This window comes from Engystomops pustulosus, chromosome 9 (assembly GCF_040894005.1).
Source record: "Engystomops pustulosus chromosome 9, aEngPut4.maternal, whole genome shotgun sequence".
NCBI lineage: Eukaryota > Metazoa > Chordata > Amphibia > Anura > Leptodactylidae > Engystomops > Engystomops pustulosus.
Window position 1 is genome coordinate 30,288,927 of NC_092419.1, and position 22,153 is coordinate 30,311,079.

The window sequence follows — 22,153 nt, forward strand, 5'->3', positions numbered from 1 at the left end:
TAAGTTTGTTTTTTTTGTTATCTGTAGGGGTAGTTTTCCTTTAAAGTCTTATCATCTCTCCATATGACCTCAGCTAACCAGCACTAATAACCAATCCTGCATTTTATCTATTGCCAGTTGTACTTTCCTGATTTGTCTGCTTTGCTTACAATCTTGGGGGGGGGGGGGGGCGGGGCGGAGGGGGGGTTCCAAGGGTTCCAAGGATGATAGGTCATTGATAAGAATCCAAAACTTGGCATGTCCACCAATAGCTATTGGTACTGGAACAGTTCATGTTTTCCTCTTGTTTCAATTTTAAGTAAAATATAAAAATCTCTACCGTAACGACAAGGGAATTTTCCTGTTTGCTCTTGAGTTTTCCAATTAATATGTTACACCAGGAATGTCTGTGTTTTGAATGCAATTTCATGAATTAGCAGAGGACCCTTTACAGACTATAGCTAATAGATGTGCTCTGATCTCTTGTGACCATACAGCTGCCACCATCTCAAGTATATACCTAACTTAACAAACATAAGAACCAATGTTTTTTCTTCAATAATAAATAAAGATATCTCCTCCCTCATCTTTCCTCATTTGCATGTTCACATTTAGAGGCCATTTTTCGCTTTTGTGTTTCCATTTTTGTGTTCCTGTATGCTAAAACCTACAACATATTTAGATTTCCATTCAGATAACCATTTCAGGGTGTATTATCTGTGGAACAAATTGTACTTCCTAGTCTCACCAGTTTGTACATTGCTGTTGAAATGACAATTCTGTTTTATTATTTTTTTTCGTTTTTTTCCTTCTTTTAATGCCTTGATGACAATCCTTATTCCATTTTATAATTTCAAAAATTAAAAATGCTTTTCTGAATCAATGGTCGGTAAGTAAGATCTTTCCTTACGGAGGCTTTGCCAGTTAAGGCCACCTTGCAGGCTTGTGGAGACTTACAGCCAATGATGCTCCACGGGGGATTCTGGGAAATATGCAAATACACTGTTTTCCTTATCCCATCCTGGAAAATATATATTTGCATTTTTCTGAATCTAAACATCATGAAAAAGCCAAGAAACTAAAAGGGGTTGACAAGGATATAAAAATTGATCACTTATCACCCCACCATTTGTCGTGAAATGGTCCCATGGCTCTAATGGTGGTCCCTTCCTCCTCACGTGAACTTCAAACATTTAAATGGATAGGGTTGAGCTACATTACTGGGAGACCATAGGGCCTATGTCAGTGCTACAGTCTCTTCATTTTCCTGATCCCGCAATACCCTTTTCAGCAAATTATAAAAAAAAGTATTTTATAAGAAGACCAAAAAGTTAAATAAAGAATTGAATTGGTATAATTTATCAAAACTGTAATAACAATAAATGGTTTTATGTCTCAAATTAGCTTTTATTTTCATAGTTTCAAAAATAAAAATAGGTCAACCTGCAAAAAAGTGGTAGTTACATCATTTTGACATCCCACCTTCTTCCCAGCTCCAGCCAGCCCTATACTGACTCTACCAATGTCACTGCTCTCACTCCTCTGTCTACTGAGGCATCTGACCTGCAGAAGTGGTCACATGACCCCCAAAACTTCCAGCTCAGCCGGATGTGTGAACAGGGGCCATCATCAGAACAATTTTATATCCACCAAAATATCTGAGCTACACAACACTTGGATATGTATGAAATGAATGATATTTATAAAAGGAAAGTCATGTAAGAGGTACCTGCAGCGTTACATGCTATGAGCTAATAAAGGAGAAATAACAATTGAGGAACCAACTAAACCCCAACCCAAACAACTCTTCAAGGCCAATACAGACAGTCCCCAGTTTACGTACAAGATAGGGTCCATCTGTTTGTTCTTAAGTTGAATTTGTATGCAAGTCGAAACTGTATATTTTATAATTGTAGCTCCAGACAAAAAAAAATTTTTTGTCCCAGTGACAATTGGATTTTAAAAATTTAAGCTGCAATGGGGCCAATGATTATCAATAAAGCTTCATTACAGACACATTACAGCTGATCATTGCAGTTGGGGACTACAGTAAAGCATCCAGAGACTTCACCAGAGGTCACAGTGAGAAGAGGGGTCCCTCTTTAACTAGGGGTCGTCTGTAAGTCGGTTGTCCTTAAGTAGTGGAATGCCTGTACTTAAAAGACATCTACAGTAACCATTCCTGAGGAACTATTTTCCTCAGGACTTCTTTTATTTAACTGTATTAACTCTATATAACTGTATTAGCTGAGATTTTGGCAAAATGGAGTTATAAAATTAATGCTGATGAGTCTTGGGCGCTTCCGCTACGTCACCGGAGAGCCTCAGATCGACTTGTCTTTTAATTTGTTCACTCCCCCAGTCCCGACTGGTCCTGCCCATCCACTGTGCATAGAGCAGCAGATGTCAGGGACCAGGAGAGACAATTTTAACAGGAGGAATGAATAAATTAAAAGACGAGTTGCTCTGAGTTTCTCTGGTGAATTAGCCGAAGTGCCGCAGACTGATTAGCATAATTTTTATAACTTCATTGATGAAATTTCAGCGTATGGATTTATAATAAAAAAAAGTCCTGAGGAAAATAATTTCTCAGGAACTGGTTAGTAGGACAAGTCTATCATCAGTAAAATTGATGGTAGATGTCTTTTAACTGTTTAATTTTTATTAATTCCTTCAATAATAATAATTCCTTTATTTATGACTCATAATATATGAGATGTTTATAGTAGGTTTTATATGACTGTTTATAAAGGCTGTTAATGCTAAAATTATTATTATTAATTCCTTTATTTATATAGCGCACACAGATTCCGCAGCACTGCACAGAGCTTGCCAAATCAGTCCCTGTCCCCAATGGGGCTCACAATCTCATCAACCTACCAGTATGTTTTGGAGTGTGGGAGGAAACCCACGCGAACACCATACAAACTCTTTGCAGATGTAGAGTACAGATGACTCAACATGTCACACATCCCTAGCGAGTATATAGTAAAGAGAGAAAGGTAGGATGTGTATAGGGACAACTACGCAATATAAAGTGAAATGTATCAATTTATTTATGAAAAACACTAAACACTGACATTTAAAAACATTTAAAATCAGCACTACAAGGGTAAAGTGCTATCCACAGTGCATGACAATAACATGTTCTGTCCTCCCCCTTCTAAAGATAATGGTGTATCTCAGCTTGGTGTTGGTATGAGAAATAGTGTAATCAATAATGGACTGTGCATTGGTTGCCAATACGGTCAGGGTATAGACAGTAGCCCACAATCAATGTAAAAAAATGATACTATCAATAACACAGTCAATGCAATAGAGTCTAGTAATGAATAAAGAAAGGTTGATATCACCAAGTTGTGTGATGGGGGAGATCACGCGCCCATTTTAAATGTTTTAAATGTTTTTAAATGTCAGTGTTTAGTGTTTTTCATAAATAAATTGATACATTTCACTTTATATTGCGTAGTTGTCCCTATACACATCCTACCTTTCTCTCTTAACTCTTTGCAGATGTTGACCTGGATGGGGCTTGAACCCAGTACCCCAGCACTGCAAGTGCATACGTTTTCAACATCAGCCGATAAAATTGTGCATAAAAATTAATAATCTGAGATGGAAATGTAATCACCTAATGGAAGAAACACTGTCTCTACTCATGAGACGGACGCGGACAACTGAGGAACTACGTTTGGCCAGTTCATTCTGGAACTCGGATGCAGTAAAATAATACAGGATGGGGTTCAAGCAACAATTGAAGCTCGCCAGGCAGAGGGAGAAGGGGTGGAGATTCATGATAACTTTGTGCACTACACAGCTATGGATTATATTGGAATTGACAATAATGTAGAAGAAGAAAATAATGTGGTAAGGAGCAAAGCAGATAAAAAACACTGAGGCGCAGGTCACGACCATTTGTAAAGCTTTCTGTTTTTCCTTCATATTTTCGCAACTTATGGAGCCGCTTTTTAATTGGGCTCTTGTTTTTAGGGTGCAGTAAGAAATAATTATCAAGGGGAGGATGAAACCAGCCAACTCTGCCCCTACGAGCATGATGACGACGGTTGTGGTGTTCATCTTTATGGTACCAAGATCGGCAAAGCAACTGGTGCTTGTGCTGTTCAATCCAGAGTTTCTGAATATTGGAAAAGGCAGACAGGCAGCTCCGACCACTATCCAGACAAGCACACAGATGGCGGCATCATACCTCCTCTTCCATCCCTTGGCTCTGAAAGGATTCTTGGTGAAGACGTAGCGCTGAACACTTATCAGAGTTAAAAACACAATACTGGCATACATATTCAGATACTTCAGGTAAAAGCACAGCAAGCACAGAAAGTTTCGAAACGGCCAAGTGTGGTTTACATAGTAATAGATCCGTAGGGGCAACGACAAGACGTGTGAAAGGTCGGCAAACGCTAAGTTGATCAGGAATATGATGGCCTTGTTCTTCTTGTTGATGAAGCTCCTTAGAAGCCAAAGAGCGACGCTGTTTGCTATAAGACCCGGTATAAATATGATGGTATAGGTGATGGCATATAGGGTATGCCGGAATTCCAGGGTGCTGTTGCAGTGCGATAGGCTGCTGTTTATCATTATCTCTTTTCTTGTTTCTCATTGAAAACTTGATCTTGATATTTTGGATCTCTGCAAAAAAGATAATTATACTATTAGTATAAGAGATAATATGGATCCCTGTAAGCAGCTCTAAGCTGTACTTGTAGATACACAATATACAGCAAAAGCTGTCCTTACAAACGTTCAGTAAGAGCGTTGCCAAGGAAAGATGTGTTTTTTTAAAGAAAGGTTTGTCCAAGTGTTGAAAAAAAGCTGGACTGGGGGGCTGTGAAAAGTCAGGCAAGCTCCGCGGTGAAAGCTTCCACCCACCTGGCCAGCTCACCCGTCCAGCGCTGTTGCACCAGATACCCATTGAAGCTAATGTTGTATCAGTTGTGGCGGCAGTGGATGGGTGGGCATGCCAGATGGGCGGAGGTAGTTAGACCGGAGCATGGCTGACTTTATAAACAAACATGGGCATCGAACTGACCAGCAGTGGTGCAGGACAACAGGAGCACCGGATAAGGTAAGTATACTTTTTATTCACAGCCCCCCCCGACCAGTTATATATTTTTGTTAACAGCCAGAAACGCTTTAAATTAATTAGAGAAGTGTCTCAAATGTTTTTTTTTGAAAGGACATCTACCACCAGGATGAAGGATGGTCAACCAAGTGCAATCACATACTCGTGTGTGCTCCCTCTGGCAGGTTTTGATCTTCTTTTAGCATCTTGTGTCCTGTTTTTTACAACAAAAGACTTTAAAAATTATGTTAATAAGCTGGAGGGGCTCTGGTCTCCATAGCTGTTAATGGAACCCGGAGCCTCTCAGAGTCATTTGCATAAGTTTTAGCTTTTTTTTAAAATTAAAAATAAGGGCATATGAAGCTTAAAGAAGAGCAGATCCAGCCAGAGGGGACTACACCAATATGTGAGTGCACTTGGTTTACTATCCTTCATCCTGGTGGTAGATGTCCTTTAAATAGCAGTTATTTATAATGATCCATTTTGTTAAAAAAAAGATCATAAGCTTTTCTTAAATACGTCATATTTTATCAGTGTAACCACCTCTATACAGAGATAGAGAGCAATTTTATCTGTCACCTAGAGACAAGAAACCTTGTAAATATAACACAATGAAATATTTCTAAAGTTAAGTTCACACCTGCATTGGGGGTTTCATGACACTTTGAACTGGTGTGAACTGAGCTTTAGTCTTAGACCCAGTGGTGTAACTTGAATCTTGCCCCTGGGTGTGCCCCCAATTATAATTTGTTTATAGTACTAGTTTTCTCATAAAAGAAATGGAGCCCCTTGGCCTCTTGAGGCCGGTTGCCACCGCACCATTTGCACCCCCTCTAAGTTACACCTCTGCTTAGACCCATCCAGTTATCCTATGGATTTGACTAGATATGAGATTCTCAAATTCGGTATTTTTGCTTGCACCAAATGGAATCAAAATTTTCTCTGTTTTACGTCAAACAAACCAAAGTTAATCCAAGTGGTTTTCCCCATCATGGAAAACCTTGCTTATTTTCCCATACTTTTTCTGTATAATTCTGAATCTCACAGAATTTAGAACATCACTGTGATCCTGTCACTATCCTCCATTATAGGCCGGTGGCAATCTGTGGGCCTAAATCCTCTTGACAGGTTCCCTTTAAGACATATCATACAGTCTCTAAGGCTGTAAAGCATCTTCTACCACAGGAAATGCGTTCTGAGGAATACATTAGAAGTACATGAGAATGAGCAATACGTGACCACAACATCAAGCAAACCAAAATAGAGGAACAAGATATCATCCCTATATACTACATTAAAGAAGACACATCATTGTACAAATGTGCATTCTGTAGAAAATTAAAATTCTTTATTTTTTTGTTGTGCCCTTTTTCTTCTACAAATTTAGGACTAAACTGACAGCTGGGTGTGGTCAATTGTGGGCGGTTCCCTACATACCCTCACACTGTCCAATCATGCTTCTTGTAGCAGACTGTGTAGGGGCACAGGAATGGTCTAATGCAGCATATGATGTAGAAGCTCCAAAATTGTTGCTACAATTGAAATGTCAGGAAAGGTGAGGGGCGTAGGAATAAAAGTTGTAGAGGTGCACCGACTTTTGATGTGGAAACACCCCCACAGGACCTGCCAGTTTGGTGATACTGCGACCCACTCACCTCTGTCCGAAAAGGAAGAGAAAGGAGTAGTGAGCTAAGTCACCGAAACTTGACAATCTCTTTAAACCAGGCGACATTCACTAGTGATAGGCAAGAGAGGAGCCAAAACTTAGTCAACAAGCCAAGTCAAAACCAGGAGAGTATGTCTTGACAAAAGCACAAAGCAGAGAATAAGCTCCAAGTCTATGTCAATGTCACAAAAAAATGACAGCAGGGTATAAAGTCAGAGAAGCAAATAGAGTCGTCAGGTAACAAACTGATGTGAGGTAGCTAGAGTTCAAATCAGACCGTATACACACAGGTAGGTTTTACCAATAACTGCTGATGATCTTCCAGATGGAAGGTGGTTTTCTACTTTGTTAAAGGAAACCTACCATTTAGAATGGCAGGGGTAGGCTGTAAGTACCGAGCACCAGATCAGGGTGAGCTGGTGCCGGTACTTACTTTCGTTAGTGTTATAAACCGCGGTATCGCGGTTTTAACACTTTTTACACTTTAGAGCAGGAGAGGCTTCGGCGCTGCGTGCGCGCGCCTACATAGGAAATCGCCGAAGCCTCTCCTGCTCTAAAGTTTAAAAAGTGTTAAAACCGCGATACCGCGGTTTATAACACTAACGAAAGTAAGTACCAGCACCAGCTCACCCTGAGCTGGTGCTCGGTACTTACAGCTTACCCCTACCATTCTAAATGGTAGGTTTCCTTTAAAGTGATTGTCCTATTTGATTATGTTTTGTTAATATAAGTCCCAGGGGGTATGTAAATATGAAAGAGCCTATACTCACCTCTCTTTGGTGCTCTGGTGCAGCCTGGCTCCTCCCTTCCCTGCTGACCTCTGTTTGGATACAGAAGCTTAGCTACAACAGCACTGACAGGGTGCACCAGGGTGCCAGTGGCTGCAGCCTGTATCAGGCTGTATTAGGTGTGCACTGTTAATAGCATGTAATCGCTAAGCCTTTGTATACATGCACCAGGAGTGACAGTAGGCATCATGCTGGAGAACCAGAGAGAACCAGATTGGGTTTTGTTATTGTTATACCTTCTGGAACCCATATTAGATAAAAAATAATCATGTACAATGATCTACTGGGGCAAACAATACTTAAGGTTTAACCAGTCTCCCTCTTAACCCAGCACTGCCAAAAGGAGACATGAGAATCTAAGTTTGTCCCAGATGCTTTATGGTTCCACATTATTTCAACTTCTACTACATCAACTTTAAGGGGTTGTCCACTTTCAGCAGATAATTGATATTGTTTGTGTAAGGAAAAGTTATACAATTTTCCAATATACTTTCTGTATCAATTCCTTATGGTTTTCTAGATCTCTGCTTGCTGCCATGCTATAGAAAGCTTCTATGTTTACTTCCTAAGGATAGAACTCTGTCCACGGTCATGTGATGGACATGCAGGGGCAGAAGCCGCGATTATCACAGAGTAATCAGAGCCGTGTGCTATAATGAGCCGTGCACCTGTGTGACATCACATGACCATGGACAGATTTCTATCCACTGGAAGTAAACATAGAAGCTTTCTAGAGCAAGCAGCAAGCAGAGATCTAGAAAACCTTGATTATTTGAACAGAAAGTATATTGGAAAATTCTATAGCTTTTTCTTACACAAAACATATCAATTATTTGCTGAAAGTGGACAACCCCTTTAAGAAACTGATCACCAGTTATATATTATGGGACTGTAATGGTACAATATAGATGTCATGTGAGCATACAGTATATATTCCTACCTGATCAAGTCTCTGCAATGTAAACATATCAACTAAAAGCATAGAGATTCACGAATGTGAATGTGAATGTACCATATATACTCGAGTATAAGCCTAGTTTTTCAGCACAAAAAAATTGTGCTGAAAACCCAAACTCGGCTTATACTCGAGTAAAAAAAATGTATAGGTTTTACCAGTTTTTTGTGGTAAAATTAGGGGCGGCTTATACTCGAGTATATACAGTAAATCTATGGTAAATCTTACCTATTCAGTAATTAGCGATGGTCCTGAGTTTGTTCTGCATCATACACCAGTTAGTAAAGCCGAGATAATAGCAGTATGACGGGGAGTGAAGAGGAAATACACAACAGGCAGCCCTTGGCACCACAGCTTGTTCATTTTCATGATGTGGTTTACTTCACATGAAAACATTGAGTTTTACTTAAGTTACCGGAACTTCCTCACTCAGACAGGTTCATCCATCCAGTGACCTGCTAGAGAAGACACATAACATGTAATATTTCATCTCTAACACCATATACACATGGGGGGGATTTATCATAGTTTTTTTTTGTTTGGCATTGTTTTTGCTGTTTTGTGACTTTCCATTGCACCAAATGAACATAGGACAGTGCAAAAAGTCACATAGACCCTGCTTGCTCCAAATTCATTATTTGCATATGCATTATTTTACAATACTGAACTAAATTCATGATTTACGATTTGGCACAAAATAACTCCAGTCACCCCCTGGCACACAAAAAAAAAAATATTAGGAGACAAACAAACAAAAAAAAACCAAATGCACAGACACAATTGATGAATTCAGATAAGGCTATATGCACATGAACGTGTGCCGGCCGTACCGTCTGGGAGAGGAGGAGGGGGTGAGCGCCCCTCTCCATAGAGAAACATGGGGCACGGTGCCGTATTCCGGGGAGAGATGGGACATGTTCTATCTTTTCCCCTGCTACAGAACGGTACGGTGCCGCACGTGTGCAGCAAAGTACCACTCCATATGGCGCTGTGCACCCATTGCCGTCTATGGGGGACGTATATACAGCAGCCGTATATACGCCCCCCATACGGTCGTGTGAATGTAGCCTTAACCAGAAATTGAATTGAACATAGAACATTAGACAACCAAGTCAAAGACAAATTGTAACCCCCAGTGACTAGCACCAACAGAAGAGGAAGGATTACTCCCTCATATGTCCCCTGTCAACTTTATAGACTCTGCAGAAGATCTGGTCCATCAGTGGGTCACTTCTTTTAGCTACAGAGAAGTTACTCTCAGATTAACAATACACTGGGTGCACACAGATCTTAACAATGCCCACAAACAACCAACTTCTGATAGGAAGAAACAGGAATGTTCCTAGAAAAAAAACAAAAGTTAATGTCAGTCCCATATATAACATTTTTTAAGTAACTCAAGTAAGTTTTTTCTTCTGCTATCAACGTTTCTCCAGATATTGAGGATAATCAACCAAATCAAAAACACAAATGAGAAAACCAAAGGAGTACGGATCCACAATGTTCACTTCACAGTACGGAGTCACAGCTGTAACGGTGGTACCACACTATTGTGATTGTATTTCTAACAGTGCGGAACAGCTGATTAGCGGAGCGCTCCAATCGGATCCTTGTTTCTGGAGGTTTCCTGATGTCCATGCACCCAAGCTGGGATTGCAGAGAAGAGATTCAGCTGTCAGCGTCTGTTGCCGATGAAGTGAACATGGTGGATCCTTACTGCTTTGGTTTACTTACTCCTTTGCTAGCCCGGGATTTGCCACATTCAGCGCTATTTAAAGCAACACTTCCTGGGACTTTAGAAGGATCAAAGTGGTGTGGACAGGGCTGGATCATTATTGGAGCCCCTGCCCTACGATTCTTCCTGTTCATGGGGCCCTCGAAGGAAGCTACAATGATAATCCAAATTTCTCCTACTTTCTACCCAGGGCCAGCTCCAGCACCCGGCATACCTAGGTAAGTTCTGGGGCCCAGCTGTGCACATCTTCACTTCCTGTCATGACTGAGGAAGTGCTGGGTCCTGTACTGTTCCTATCCCCCACTTGGACAAGGCACAGGACAGACGGAGGCTGCTGAGCTGCCTGTGTGGTGCAGCACATTACAGGTTACACCCTCCCCCCATCTCCTCTTCACATGGAGCTGCAGTAAAGCTGAAATCTGGCATCTCAGAAATCGGGACGAAGAGGTGGAGGAGGAGTAGCGTGAAGACTCCTCTGTGTGATACCAGGGCTGCTGCAGACACCACAGGGTGTGTGATGTATGTGACATGTATGGATGTCTACTGGTCCATATAGTGAGTGTATTGTATGTGTGATGATGTGTTTGCCTGCATGTCTGTCTGTATGTATGTATCTTACTGTCAGCATGTGTGTCTGTGTGTTTGCCTCCATGCTTGTCTGTCTGCATGTATCTGTCTGCATGTAGCTATATCTGTTTGCATGTATTTGTCTGCATGTTTCTGTCTGCATGTAGCTATATCTGTCTGCATGCATCTGTCTGCATGTATCTGTCTGCATGTATTTCTCTGCATGTTTCTGTCTGCATGCAGCTATATCTGTCTGCATGTAGCTATATCTGTCTGCATGTATCTGTTTGCATGTAGCTATGTCTGTCTGCATGTGTGTCTGCCTGTATCTATGTCTTGCTGCATGTGTGAACATTGCTGGTTGATAGACTAAAAATATTAATCACCTCCAATGTACATGAGAAGGACAGATGGTTCTGTATCATCGGTGATGTGTTGTATGAGGTTCCACAGCAGATGAGGTGTGTATTACAAGGTTCTGCAGCAGCTGAGGTGTGTATTATGAGGTTCCGCAGGGGCTGAGGTGTGTATTATGAGGTTCCGCAGCAGCTGAGGTGTGTATTATGAGGTTCCGCAGCAACTGAGGTGTGTATTATGAGGTTCCGGAGCAGCTGAGGTGCGTATTATGAGGTTCTGGAGCAGCTGAGGTGTGTATTATGAGGTTCCGCAGCAGCTGAGGTGTGTATTATGAGGTTCTGCTGCAGTTCAGGGGTGTATTATGAGGTTCCGCAGCAGCTGAGTTGTGTATTTTGAGGTTCCGCATCAGAGGTGTGTATAATGAGGTTCCGCAGCAGCTGAAGTGTGTTGAAGCTTCAGTTTTATTACTCGGCAGAGGGGAGGGGAACAAATTTTTAGGTTCACCTTGTTGGTGAAATGATCTCAAAACTGCCCTGACCGTGCCACAGCTGTTTGGGATAATAAACTAAGGAACATTTCAGGGAACAGGAGACTGTTTTTGTTTCTGAATTTTTAATACTGCCATGAGTATTATTTCACTGCAAAGAGGCCCACAGAGGCACTGTCGCCCAGGGGCCTACTGAAACCTGGAGCTGACCCTGTTTCTATGGTATTGGTACAGGCGGTCCCCTACTTAAGGACACCCGACTTACAGACAACCCATAGTTACAGACAGACCCCTCTGACCTCTGGTGAAGCTTTCTGAATGCTTTACTCTAGTCCCAGATTGCAATAATCAGCTGTAAGGTGTCTGTAATGAAGCTTTATTGATAATCCTTGGTCCCATTACAGCAAAAAATGTTTAAGCTCCAATTGTCATTGGGGCCAAATTTTTTTTTTGTCTGGATCTACAATTATAAAATATACAGTTTCGACTTACATACAAATTCAACTTGAGAACGAACATCCAGACCCCAACTTGTACGTAACCCGGGGACTGCCTGTATTCTCAAGATGCCAATAAAATTGAAAGTTCTGGCAGAGGAGTGAGCAATAAGTTGCTGATTAAATTGCCTTGTCGGCACTTTGTCACAAGTAAGTGGGTTTTTGGGTGTAGTTTAGGTGTAGTAAAGGTTTACGATCACTGTTATAGGATGTGACAGGTGCTTCCTGTGAAGAACAAGCAGCTGCAGCAGGAATATTACACATTTACTTTAAAAGAGACCAAACCTAGTTTCTTCTATTTCTATTGCTGTGTAGTGAAATGCGGTGTATGATTTCCTGTTACCAGTCATTTCAGGCTTTGCAGACTGACTATAGTGTTTGTTGGGTACACCTGACTGTTTAAGGAAGGTACCCCTAGACTGGGGGCTGATGTTATTAGATGCAAAGGGGTAAAAGTTTGGGTACTATTGCACTTTAATAGGGTTGGTGATCTGTGCCTGTAAGATGTGCTCTCACTCCTCCCCTGTTGCTTACCTCATAATGTCCTCCCATCCTACAGGACCTGAGGTTATATATATGACTGATCACTCAAGGATATTTCCCTCTTTTAGGCGACACTCAAGCTGTCCCTCCCTCCCTATGTTATTAAGATGTTATGTAATTTTGTAATATTTTACCTTTGTATTTTTAGTTAATTTCAAGTCACAGTAAGCGGAATGGTGAAAGATTTGAGATGGTGGTCGCTCGGTTGGCCGACTTGGCAGCTGGGAGTCCAGCTGGCATACAGCTTCCAGAGCTCAAAAATGTGTGATTCTATTCCAAGTGACTGATTTTGGATATTACGGGTTAATATATAAAATAAATAAAGCTGTGGCCTAATTTTCCACCCAGCAAGAAGTGTCTGTCATATTTTGGAAGTTACAGTTTACTGATATTTGTGTTATGGGTAAACAATTAAAGTGCCCCTACAGGTGGTTAACCTAAGGTGTTCTGTTGCATGCCCTCCAGTCTAAATATATTAATGGAGGACAAAAATACTAATCTCTTCGATATTCACGTGTCTCTTCTGCCAGTAAAATGTCACACAGGGGGAGATTTAGAGCAGAACTGTTCTAGTTTCCCATGGCAACCAATCAGAGCTCAGCTTTGTTTTTCCCACAACTGTTTATAACATTAAAGCTGAGCTCTGATTGGTTTCCATGTCGCAATTATTACAGTTTTACCTCAGAAACTTGATGATTAATCTCCCCCACAGTGTCTATCCATTTAGAGCTCCTGTCTAAAAGGCAGATGTAAAGTGTAACTAAACATTGAAAGCAATATTTTTTTAATTTTAGTGCAGAAATGAATAGAGGAGATGATGATAGTAAGCATTTTAAAGGGAACCTGTCACCAGGGACCTCATTTTCACTAAAGACAGGTTGCAGAAGCCCATCACAACTGCAGTGCAAATCTGCCTCTCTGCCTTTTCTGAGCATTTTCATTACAATATAATTGTGTGTTATAACTTACTCTTGCATCCTGACAAAATCCTGGGGTAGTCACATGGGTTGGGCTTTGGTTTGGATGCATTTCAAAAAACAACATGTGCCTTGTCTGTGAAAAACGCTTTGAAATTGCATTGAAAACGCGCGTGAAAAACTGAGACACTGAACAAACTCTGACTGAAAACTGATTGCACTCTGATGAAAAATGTGCGTTTTTCACTGACCAAACCCTGATCGCACCCTGATCAAACTCTGACGTGATCTGCAACGCAAGTGTGGAAGGGACCTTACTCATAGATCCAGGCACCGTGACTGTGGTAATCATCTTATATTTGTTATCCAAGGACTCCTCTCTAAAATCAACTTTCCAGGCGGTTACACTGCCTCCTCCCCTGCTTACTCAGCACTTTCACCTCTCTCTCGCCTGCTGTAATCTCATACAGTGGGAGCAGAAAGTGCTCCTGTTCGTGTAACAATCTGTGAATACCCCCTGGAACCTTTCTGACTCATTACCATAATTTTCAAAGTAGATTTTAGAAGGAAGGAGGCCATGGATAATAAATACAGGATGATTACCACAGTCCCGGTGCCTGGATCTATGAGTAAGGGTCCCCAGTTTATCAGGATGGATTTGGTGACAGATTTCCTTTACGTGAGGAAGAAAGGCAGGGGGAAAAAGGCTTCTCAGCTGTCCATGTCTAAGGGGAACCTATGGTCAAGGACAAGGACTCCTCTCTAAAATCAACTTTCCAGGCGGTTACACTGCCTCCTCCCCTGCTTACTCAGCACTTTCACCTCTCTCTCGCCTGCTGTAATCTCATACAGTGGGAGCAGAAAGTGCTCCTGTTCCTGTAACAATCTGTGAATACCCCCTGGAACCTTTCTGACTCATTACCATAATTTTCAAAGTAGATTTTAGAAGGAAGGAGGCCATGGATAATAAATACAGGATGATTACCACAGTCCCGGTGCCTGGATCTATGAGTAAGGGTCCCCAGTTTATCAGGATGGATTTGGTGACAGATTTCCTTTACGTGAGGAAGAAAGGCAGGGGGAAAAAGGCTTCTCAGCTGTCCATGTCTAAGGGGAACCTATGGTCAAGGACAAGGACTCCTCTCTAAAATCAACTTTCCAGGCGGTTACACTGCCTCCTCCCCTGCTTACTCAGCACTTTCACCTCTCTCTCGCCTGCTGTAATCTCATACAGTGGGAGCAGAAAGTGCTCCTGTTCCTGTAACAATCTGTGAATACCCCCTGGAACCCTTCTGACTCATTACTATAATTTTCAAAGTAGATTTTAGAAGGAAGGAGGCCATGGATAATAAATACAGGATGATTACCACAGTCCCGGTGCCTGGATCTATGAGTAAGGGTCCCCAGTTTATCAGGATGGATTTGGTGACAGATTTCCTTTACGTGAGGAAGAAAGGCAGGGGGAAAAAAAGGCTTCTCAGCTGTCCATGTCTAAGGGGAACCTATGGTCCATCTTGCTTCTTTCTGTGCTCTACTGTGGGATACTAATTGTGGTCGGGTTGCTTCTAAAACCACAGCATTTACTCTGTTGTGTGTAAGTCTTAAGAGAGCAATAGAAAGCTCATAATCTCCTCTGACAAGAAGTGAAGATTTGGCAGCTTCACCAGTAGCCAGCTCACTACACTAGAAAACCCTCTGATGAGAGATACAAAACTGAGCATGTGCGTCCATCTTGGCATATTTACTGCAGTGGACAATGTGGAGCTATGCAAATATCACTCCTGGAAAATCAGATGACTTTTTTAATAATAACAGCAAATATAACAGCAAATATGTTAACTATCAGCTTAATATGATTATCATTTTTGTGGGCTTACCCCTTTAAAGGACTATTGAAGTTTTGCAGTTCACATAAATCTATGATGTATCTTCTAGATCAGGGGTCAGGAACCTTTTTGGCTGAGAGAGCCATAAGCGCCACATATTTTAAAATATAATTCTGCGAGAGCCGTACAATATGCTTAAAGGGACACTGACAGAACAATGGCTCCAGCAGTCATTAGTACAGCAAGGAGTGTTCCTCTCCCCCCCCCCTCCCCGTACTAAGCTTCCACTGGACCGAAACAATGGTAATTCCCTGTAAAATAAAAAATAGCTAATTTACATTCGAGCTTGTCCCTATACAGACGCCAACCACTACAGAACATCCCCATACAGCTGCCAACCGCTGCAGAACATCCCTATACAGACGCCAAACGCTGCAGAACATCCCTATACATGAGCCAACCGCTGCAGAACATCCCTATACATGAGCCAACTGCTGCAGAACATCCCTATACATGAGCCAACCGCTGCAGAACATCCCTATACATGAGCCAACCGCTGCAGGACATCCCTATACAGACGCCAAACGCTGCAGAACATCCCTATACATGAGCCAACCACTGCAGAACATCCCCATACATGAGCCAACCGCTGCAGGACATCCCTATACATGAGCCAACTGCTGCAGAACATCCCTATACATGAGCCAACCGCTGCAGAACATCCCTATACATGAGCCAACCGCTGCAGAACATCCCTATACATGAGCCAACCGCTGCAGGACATCCCTATACATGAGCCAACCGCTGCAGGACATCCCTATACATGAGCCAACTGCTGCAGAACATCCCTATACATGAGCCAACCGCTGCAGAACATCCCTATACAGACGCCAACCGCTGCAGAACATCCCTATACATGAGCCAACCGCTGCAGAACATCCCTATACATGAGCCAACCGCTGCAGAACATCCCTATACAGACGCCAACCTCTGCAGAACATCCCCATACAGACGCCAACCTCTGCAGAACATCCCCATACAGACGACAGCCGCTGCAGAACATCCCCATACACGAGCCAACCGCTGCAGAACATCCCTATACAGACGCCAACCTCTGCAGAACATCCCCATACAGACGCCAACCGCTGCAGAACATCCCTATACATGAGCCAACCGCTGCAGAACATCCCTATACAGAAGCCAACCTCTGCAGAACATCCCTATACAGACGCCAACCGCTACAGAACATCCCTATACAGACGGCAACCGCTGCAGAACATCCCTATACAGACGCCAACCAATGCAGAACATCCCTATACAGACGCCAACCGCTGCAGACCATCCCTATACAGACGCCAACCGCTGCAGAACTTCCCTATACATGAGCCAACCGCTGCAGAACATCCCTATACAGACGCCAACCGCTGCAGACCATCCCTATACAGACGTCAACCGCTGCAGAACATCCCTATACAGACGCCAACCTCTGCAGAACATCCCTATACAGACGCCAACCGCTGCAGACCATCCCTATACAGACGCCAACCGCTGCAGAACATCCCTATACATGAGCCAACGGCTGCAGAACATCCCTATACAGACGCCAACCTCTGCAGAACATCCCCATACAGACGCCAACCGCTGCAGAACATCCCTATACAGACGCCAACCGCTGCAGAACATCCCTATACATGAGCCAACCGCTGCAGAACATCCCTATACAGACGCCAACCTCTGCAGAACATCCCTATACAGACGCCAACCGCTGCAGACCATCCCTATACAGACGCCAACCGCTGCAGAACTTCCCTATACATGAGCCAACCGCTGCAGAACATCCCTATACATGAGCCAACCGCTGCAGAACATCCCCATACAGATGACAGCCGCTGCAGAACATCCCCATACAGATGACAGCCGCTGCAGAACATCCCCATACACGAGCCAACCGCAGCAGAACATCCCTATACAGACGCCAACCGCAGCAGAACTTCCCCATACAGACGCCAACATGTGTCTAAGCTGCTGCAGAACCTCACTTTAATGTAGAAATACAGTGGTGGGGGAAGATATGAGGGGATGATGCAGAGGGGTCTGTAAGGGACACTTAGCTGCTCCTGCACACAGGACACTAAGGGGTTAGTGCAGAGTGTGAGGAGACACTGGGGGAGGCAGCACTTATCTCTGGCTGATTCCCAGCTGCTGACTCCTTCTCCTTGGGTGCTGGACGTCTCCGGAGTATACGCAGTTCTCTCCTCTGTTTGAATCTCCCGCGCTGCTACATCCAGCGCGGGGATTGGCTGCAGGCAGACAGTCTCCTCCCCCTCCCTCTCTCACACACGGAGGAGGCTGCTGCAGGGAAGGAGAGGGAGGTGCCACCCCTGAATTAACCCTGCGGACCCTGCGCTGCTCTGCCCATTACATCCAGGGGCATAACTACAGCCGGGGGCACAACAGCCTGGTCTTGGCAGGCATATTAGCAGTTGCTGCGGCTGTAGTTAAGCCCCTGGATAGGAGCCCCGGCTGCGAGCCAGATGCGGCCATCAAAAGAGCCATATCTGGCTCGCGAGCCATAGGTTCCCGACCCGTTCTAGATATACTATAAGGCTGTGGTCACACGCGGCATTTACATTGCATTTTCAAACACAACGCAACACCTGAGGAGAGGAGATTTGCCTTATTACACTGGTGTTAACATTTGTATTAAAACATGTTAACAAAATGAATGTGTAAACACAATGTTAACGGCTGGCGTTTTGTACATATAAATGCTACCAGCATTGTTATAAGGCGAATCTACTCTTCTTAGCTGTTGTATTGGGTTTCCAAATGACACATGTGAACACAGCCTAAATGATTGAGATGAGAATACCTGTTTGACACATAAAATGAATAATCCAACAGTTACTGGGGTCAAACAACTATTGTCTATGTGTTTTCCTGGTTCTTCTATTATAAGCTGCTGTTATAGAAGGTAAGACCATAGTTACTTCCAAAAATGACATAAAGGGGAGAATTAGGCATCTTGTGAAGTGAGTCACACAGATATTTTCAGACATGTCTTGTCTATCTATATACAGGCCACATCTCCAAAAGACCCCAACCTTATGCTGAAGCCCCAGGAGTAGAAATCACACAATATATAAAATATTAGGAAAGATTTACTGGTGATTATCAGGCTGGTGATAATTTGCCAGGCAGTGTTGTCATAGGGACATAACATTTTATTATTTCATTTGTTTATTACATGTAGAAGAATATTATGGTCTTGTAATGGACCCAGCAAAACCGCAGCTTCCTCTATAATACAAGCTTCTCCCATCATAGAATACGTCATATATGAGAGTCAGGAAGTGTACGGGGTGTGGGTTAAGAAACAGTAAGAACAGCAGCTGCATCCAGCCATCTGTATATCTCTGTGTCTTTCACTTCATCCATTTCTAACGAGGTTCTCATCCTGCTTATTCTGATAAAAGATGTAACACATTATTTTCTAAAAGTCCTTATAATACTGATTTATACTGATAATGTGGTCATAATCAGTAGAGAACATGGACCCATCCCATTGCTACCGCCTACATACACTCACCGGCCACTTTATTAGGTACACCTGTCCAACTGCTCGTTAACACTTAATTTCTAATCAGCCAATCACATGGCGGCAACTCAGTGCATTTAGGCATGTAGACATGGTCAAGACAATCTCCTGCAGTTCAAACCGAGCATCAGTATGGGGAAGAAAGGTGATTTGAGGCCTTTGAACGTGGCATGGTTGTTGGTGCCAGAAGGGCTGGTCTGAGTATTTCAGAAACTGCTGATCTACAGGGATTTTCACGCACAACCATCTCTAGGGTTTACAGAGAATGGTCCGAAAAAGAAAAAACAACCAGTGAGCGGCAGTTCTGTGGGCGGAAATGCCTTGTTGATGCCAGAGATCAGAGGAGAATGGGCAGACTGGTTCGAGCTGATAGAAAGGCAACAGTGACTCAAATCGCCACCCGTTACAACCAAGGTAGGCAGAAGAGCATCTCTGAACGCACAGTACGTTGAACTTTGAGGCAGATGGGCTACAGCAGCAGAAGACCACACCGGGTGCCACTCCTTCCAGCTAAGAACAGGAAACTGAGGCTACAATTTGCACAAGCTCATCGAAATTGGACAGTAGAAGATTGGAAAAACGTTGCCTGGTCTGATGAGTCTCGATTTCTGCTGCGACATTCGGATGGTAGGGTCAGAATTTGGCGTCAACAACATGAAAGCATGGATCCATCCTGCCTTGTATCAACGGTTCAGGCTGGTGGTGGTGGTGTCATGGTGTGGGGAATATTTTCTTGGCACTCTTTGGGCCCCTTGGTACCAATTGAGCAGCGTTGCAACGCCACAGCCTACCTGAGTATTGTTGCTGACCATGTCCATCCCTTTATGACCACAATGTACCCAACATCTGATGGCTACTTTCAGCAGGATAATGCGCCATGTCATTAAGCTGGAATCATCTCAGACTGGTTTCTTGAACATGACAATGAGGTCACTGTACTCAAATGGCCTCCACAGTCACCAGATCTCAATCCAATAGAGCATCTTTGGGATGTGGTGGAACGGGAGATTCGCATCATGGATGTGCAGCCAACAAATCTGCGGCAACTGTGTGATGTCATCATGTCAATATGGACCAAAATCTCTGAGGAATGCTTCCAGCACCTTGTTGAATCTATGCCACGAAGAATTGAGGCAGTTCTGAAGGCAAAAGGGGGTCCAACCCGTTACTAGCATGGTGTACCTAATAAAGTGGCCGGTGAGTGTATACATGTGCTGTAGCTATAAAATGAGAGCAGTAGTATTAGAAGCATTAAGTGTGTACAGAGACATCAGATACATGGAAACTGAGTTTTATTTCATAATATGCCATCATTTATTGAACAATCTTTACATTGCAAGTCAATAACATTCAAGGTCCAACCCTTGTTGACTCACATTTACTAATCATTTCTTGTTGCATTCATGTAAATGAACATTGAGGTTGGTATCATCACACAGCATTGTTCAGAGATTCCCATCACTCACATCAGGCCCCATCACTATGAGGGTTCATAGATTATATATCAGGCTGGTGGTTCTATTTTACTTATTCCTTTCTCCAAAACAGATTGTCCTGAGTACATTTTGGCCCATAAGTCCAAGAGTCCACTACATGGGCAGGTTCTAGAAAAATCAGCTGAGACTTTTTGTGTTATACACAAGCAGATGTCAAGTTAATAATTAACCAAATTCTTTTGGAAACCGTAAACTCATCCCCTGATTGTGGCGCCTAAATCTCGCCCTTAGGACATCGCCATCAGGTAGACAGTACACCACTATAAAACTATTGAGGAGTCATGGAGGAGGATGGTTGGAGTCACAGAGGAGTCATGGAGGAGGAGCACACTGGGATGTTTTTACCTTATTTTATTTCTTGCTTTCTGATCCTAAAACGTGTAATTGGTCACTATTTGTATTATTATGTGGATGGGCCATGTCCTATTGTTATTGGTTTTTCCATTTGTTGGTTCGGCTGCGGGTCAGGGAAAATTTGGCCTAGGCAGTTTTCTGCACGACTACTGTCCATATATCATGTAATATATGTCTGGATGTAATATTGTGCTGCATTATTACCGATGTGCTGCCAAAAATGTAATAAAATTGTTTTTTTTTTAAAAAAAACTAAACTGTGAACCAATGACCATGTTACTGACATGTTGCTGTACATATAGTTCGCCCCTGAGTGCATATACACCGCACATCCACTACATATCTAGGGTCTGGTGATATCACCGTCCGCTAAGATTCTGGTAGAGTAGTCCAGCACCAGGGAGGCCCATTCTAATGGAGACAATGTCCTCCGCCCATTTCCAGGACATTGAGGGGCCACTCAAAGAAAAGGGCAGTCGAGCCGGAGCCGCAGACGGTTGTCTCCATCCTGTACTACATATCAGATTTTAGGTCTCGTCCATCATCCAATGTAAAATGTACAATTTATCTAAATGTTTTAAAAACTTCGGATGCATCCAACCACTGTGACACCTATGTTTCCAGCCTTAGGGCATCGGCATCAGGTGGATATGTCATCACTTTGTGAAACTTTGGTACATTATGGGGAAGTGCTGTGCTACATTATGGGGAAGTGCTGTGTTACATTATGGGGAAGTGCTGTTATATGTTTGGGGGATGTGCTGTGCTACATTATGGGGAAGTGCTGTTATATGTTTGGGGGGATGTGCTGTGTTATATTATGGGGAAGTGCTGTGATATGTTTGGGGGGATGTGCTGCGTTACAATACCCAGGTTACTGCACTACATCAATGGGGGTTTTCTATATTATTGGGAAGATGATGTTTTCCTTTAGCTTTGTAGTTGCTCTGGTACATGGAGGGGATTGTTGTGGTGTAATAAGTGGGGGGCGGCCACATTAAAGTTGTGCTGTGATAACTGTGTTAATAAAATTTAAAAAAAAACTGTGGACACATCTGATAAAAAATTGACCATGTTACTGACACGTTGTTGTACATATAGTTCGCCCCTGAGTGCATATACACCGCACATCCACTACATATCTAGGGTCTGGTGATATCACCGTCCGCTAAGATTCTGGTAGAGGAGTCCAGCACCAGGGAGGCCCATTCTAATGGAGACAATGTCCTCCGCCCATTTCCAGGACATTGAGGGGCCACTCAAAGAAAAGGGCAGTCGAGCCGGAGCCGCAGACGGTTGTCTCCATCC

The 22,153-nt window shown here is 43.0% G+C and overlaps 1 protein-coding gene across 1 annotated transcript; it reads right to left on the reverse strand.

Annotated features, from left to right (window-relative positions):
• Positions 1-3,486: 3,486 nt before the first annotated feature.
• On the reverse strand, positions 3,487-8,904 carry P2RY10 (P2Y receptor family member 10). Its single transcript, XM_072123225.1, has 2 exons — positions 8,697-8,904; positions 3,487-4,626 (listed from the first exon to the last, which is right to left on the reverse strand). The coding sequence occupies exon 2, from the start codon at positions 4,573-4,575 to the stop codon at positions 3,607-3,609; it is 969 nt and encodes a 322-aa protein (XP_071979326.1). The 5' UTR covers positions 4,576-4,626; positions 8,697-8,904; the 3' UTR covers positions 3,487-3,606.
• Between the last annotated feature and the right edge of the window lie 13,249 nt (positions 8,905-22,153).

Bases quoted from the DNA above. Each gene is read 5' to 3' on its own strand.
- P2RY10 (XM_072123225.1), bottom strand. From the start codon at position 4,575: ATGATAAACAGCAGCCTATCGCACTGCAACAGCACCCTGGAATTCCGG.